The sequence below is a fragment of the Sinocyclocheilus rhinocerous genome, unplaced genomic scaffold, assembly GCF_001515625.1.
Source record: "Sinocyclocheilus rhinocerous isolate Xijiao unplaced genomic scaffold, SAMN03320098_v1.1 scaffold711, whole genome shotgun sequence".
NCBI classification, from domain to species: Eukaryota; Metazoa; Chordata; class Actinopteri; order Cypriniformes; family Cyprinidae; genus Sinocyclocheilus; species Sinocyclocheilus rhinocerous.
This window is the reverse complement of record NW_015641018.1, coordinates 1906750-1909601: the sequence shown is the minus strand read 5'-3', so window position 1 is coordinate 1909601 and position 2852 is coordinate 1906750. Positions and strand designations below refer to the sequence as shown.

The following is a 2852-nucleotide window of genomic DNA, read 5'->3' as shown; positions in this document are numbered from 1 at the left end:
TAAAAATGTAACCCAACAGCTGGGTTAGTCCATATTTGACCCAATGTTGGGTTGAAACAGAAAAATAATATATATATATTTTTTTCAACTTTTTTTTTCAGGACTGCCCTGATGTTTGCATCTCTTGCTATAACTAATAACTGAATTACACGTTCCCTTCATTCTTAAGATCTTTCTTTCCCAGTATGCTCTTCACGTTCCCCATAGTGGCTCAGTGATATTGAGATCCATGGAAGCAGCACAGGATATTAAGAATCAAGGGTATGTAAACATTTGAACATGATACTATGATGAACCAAGAGTAATTATATTGTACTATATATATATATATATATATATATATATATATATATAGTCGTTTAAAAAACATACGCGCAAATACACACGTTTTACTTAAAATTGTAGGCTATAGTTAGTGAAATATAGCCCATGTAACTAGCCCCCGTGTCCCCTATATAAATAAATTATTTGAAAAGACTATAAAAAGTCAATATTGTTAGGAAATCGGCTTTTTTTTTTTTTGATTCAGTGATAGGCTATTAAAACATTTTTGACTAAATTAAATCCATATAATTTAGATGTTAAACCAGAAGCGACATTTTTTTTTTAGTTCGGTTTTTGTTTCAACTCAGCGCGCTCTATAAACGATATTCTCACATTTAGTAAACCGAAGCCTCAAGTGTCCGTTTGTCCCCGGAGTGTTTCGTCCGTTTATCTAACACGTCCCGGTGGTTTCCGTTAACTCACGTGCTGCTGGTCGCAGTTGCGTCACGCGAGCTCAAATGACACGCCGAAGAAAGAGCGCAGGCAGGCACGGACGCGCGCGCGAGTGAAGAAAGAAGGGGAAAAAAAACCAACGGTTACTACACCGCCACCGAAACCGCCTCAACATACATGACGTTTTCTCTACTTTCCTAACAATATTCCCTTCATAGACGAACAAGACCGTATAAGGCAGAATATCTGGGATGGATGTGAAAGATCAAGGAGCGCAGATGGAGCCGCTGCTTCCTGCGGTAGGCTAAGAACCTGTTTCATCTTTCATGTGGGATCCGTCAGTGAGGAACAATGACAAGATGCTGTTGTGTGTGGAGGAAAACGGGTTTCGGTGGTTTGAGCCCATTATGGCCATCATTAACCCACCACCATTGGAAGACGGTGTGTTTTAATTATTCATTGCACCTTTAATACAGACTCAATTGCTGGGAAAATGGCTTCACATTACATGGACACGGAGTTTGTAGTGTGACTAGGTTCACACCGGCTTGCGTGGATTATGCATTTAATTACACACGTTTAGTAATGTGTAATGATGACAGACAGTATGGGGTTTAAATGCAGGCATGTGCGTTCAGCATTCTCAGGAGTTGTATACATCAAATTTCCCCTGCATTAGTCTTGAATTTGATGAGGCCTTCACGTGTGACATTTGATTTCAGCTGTTCGCCTACTTTACTATGTATTGCCATAGGCATCTACAGTTGGGGAGGCCATATACTGTATAAAAATTGTAAGAGATAGTTCCAACATAGGCTCATTGGAGAAACGAGCCTTTACCTACATTTTTGCAAAACTCCAAACAAATAGCATAAAATTCACTGCAGTTTCCAACTCGGATTTACACTTAAAATCACCAACAATATTTATTTATTTTTATGATTACGGAGCAGATTATCGATGAACAAAGACTTATTTTTGTGTAGTCCAAAACACTTTACTACAACGAGTTATTTGTATACTAATACACTGACATTTGCATCACATATGCATATCCATATGAAGGCCTATGGCTTTTCTAATTTTGTAAACTTGCTCGATGGCTCACCTGGTACGGTATTGCATTTGCAATGTGAAGTGCTTGAAGTGTTGGTTAGGTTTCGTGTAGGTTGTATGTTAATTTCAAATCAAATGCAATAGAGCATAACTCTCAGCACCACTCATCAGGCATTTCATTTCTGACCTGCCGTGCGAATGACCGTGTCCCAAATGGCACACTTCATGTGCTCTTGCGGTCTTACAGCCGCCGTGTGCGCGTGTCTGTTAAGTCCACGAGACCGTAGGGTGTCCCATTCGTCATTTTAGCTTTCAGAAGGGTGCTAGCGAGTGCCCCCTTTGCGGTCGCTATATGCACCCTTGATGCGCACTTCTGCCGAGCCTGCACTGAGGCGAGCTCCGCAGCAGGCTTCTACCCGACAGTCAAAGCGGCATTACGTCACGAAAGTGTGGACTCAGAGGAAGACAGCGAGGGTTTAGGGTGCGATTTGGGACAGGGCCAATATCTACAACAACCAGTGTAATGAAACATTGCCAGATTTATGTTCATCTCTCTTTCAGAGATAGAAATTGTCACATAATATCATTGTGCAGAAATGTCGCAACTGGCACGTTTTTCCAATGAGCTCGTTTTGGATAGTTAACCCAAAAATGTAAATTCTGTTATTATTTACTGATATCGTTTCAAACCAGCATAGCTTTTTTCCTATAGAATACGAAAGAAGACATTTAAAAAAAAATGTCTTTACAGTATTTTTGTCAATACAGCAGTGTAGAGGTGAAAATGGGAGGAGGACGATTTAATGTTAATAAAATTCACAATTCATTTCAGTTCATGTCTCAGAATGTGTATATTTTGTTTGTAATTTCACAGTTGTAATACCATAACGTGAAAGCGCCGCTTTTCTATCGCGAATGTGCCGAATCTGCTGATGTAATTACAACCGCTAATGATAGAGAAGGGGAGGGGGAGGCCGGGGGAGAGCTGAGCTCTCATGCCTCAGTTGGTAAAAAAAATTAGCCAATCACCATCGAGTGTTCACTTTCAGCACTGAGGAGTGTTGAGAAAAGAAACCTCG

The 2852-nt window shown here is 40.3% G+C and overlaps 1 protein-coding gene across 1 annotated transcript in view; it reads left to right on the top strand.

The window, feature by feature from the left end:
• Nucleotides 1-687: 687 nt before the first annotated feature.
• slc4a10a (solute carrier family 4 member 10a) overlaps nucleotides 688-2852 on the top strand; it is a 42390-nt gene continuing 40225 nt past the window's right edge. Inside the window, exon 1 of the mRNA XM_016570142.1 lies at nucleotides 688-1016. Within this exon, the coding sequence (XP_016425628.1) occupies nucleotides 969-1016 (48 nt within the window). The 5' untranslated portion in view covers nucleotides 688-968. The remainder of the gene's footprint in view (nucleotides 1017-2852) is intronic.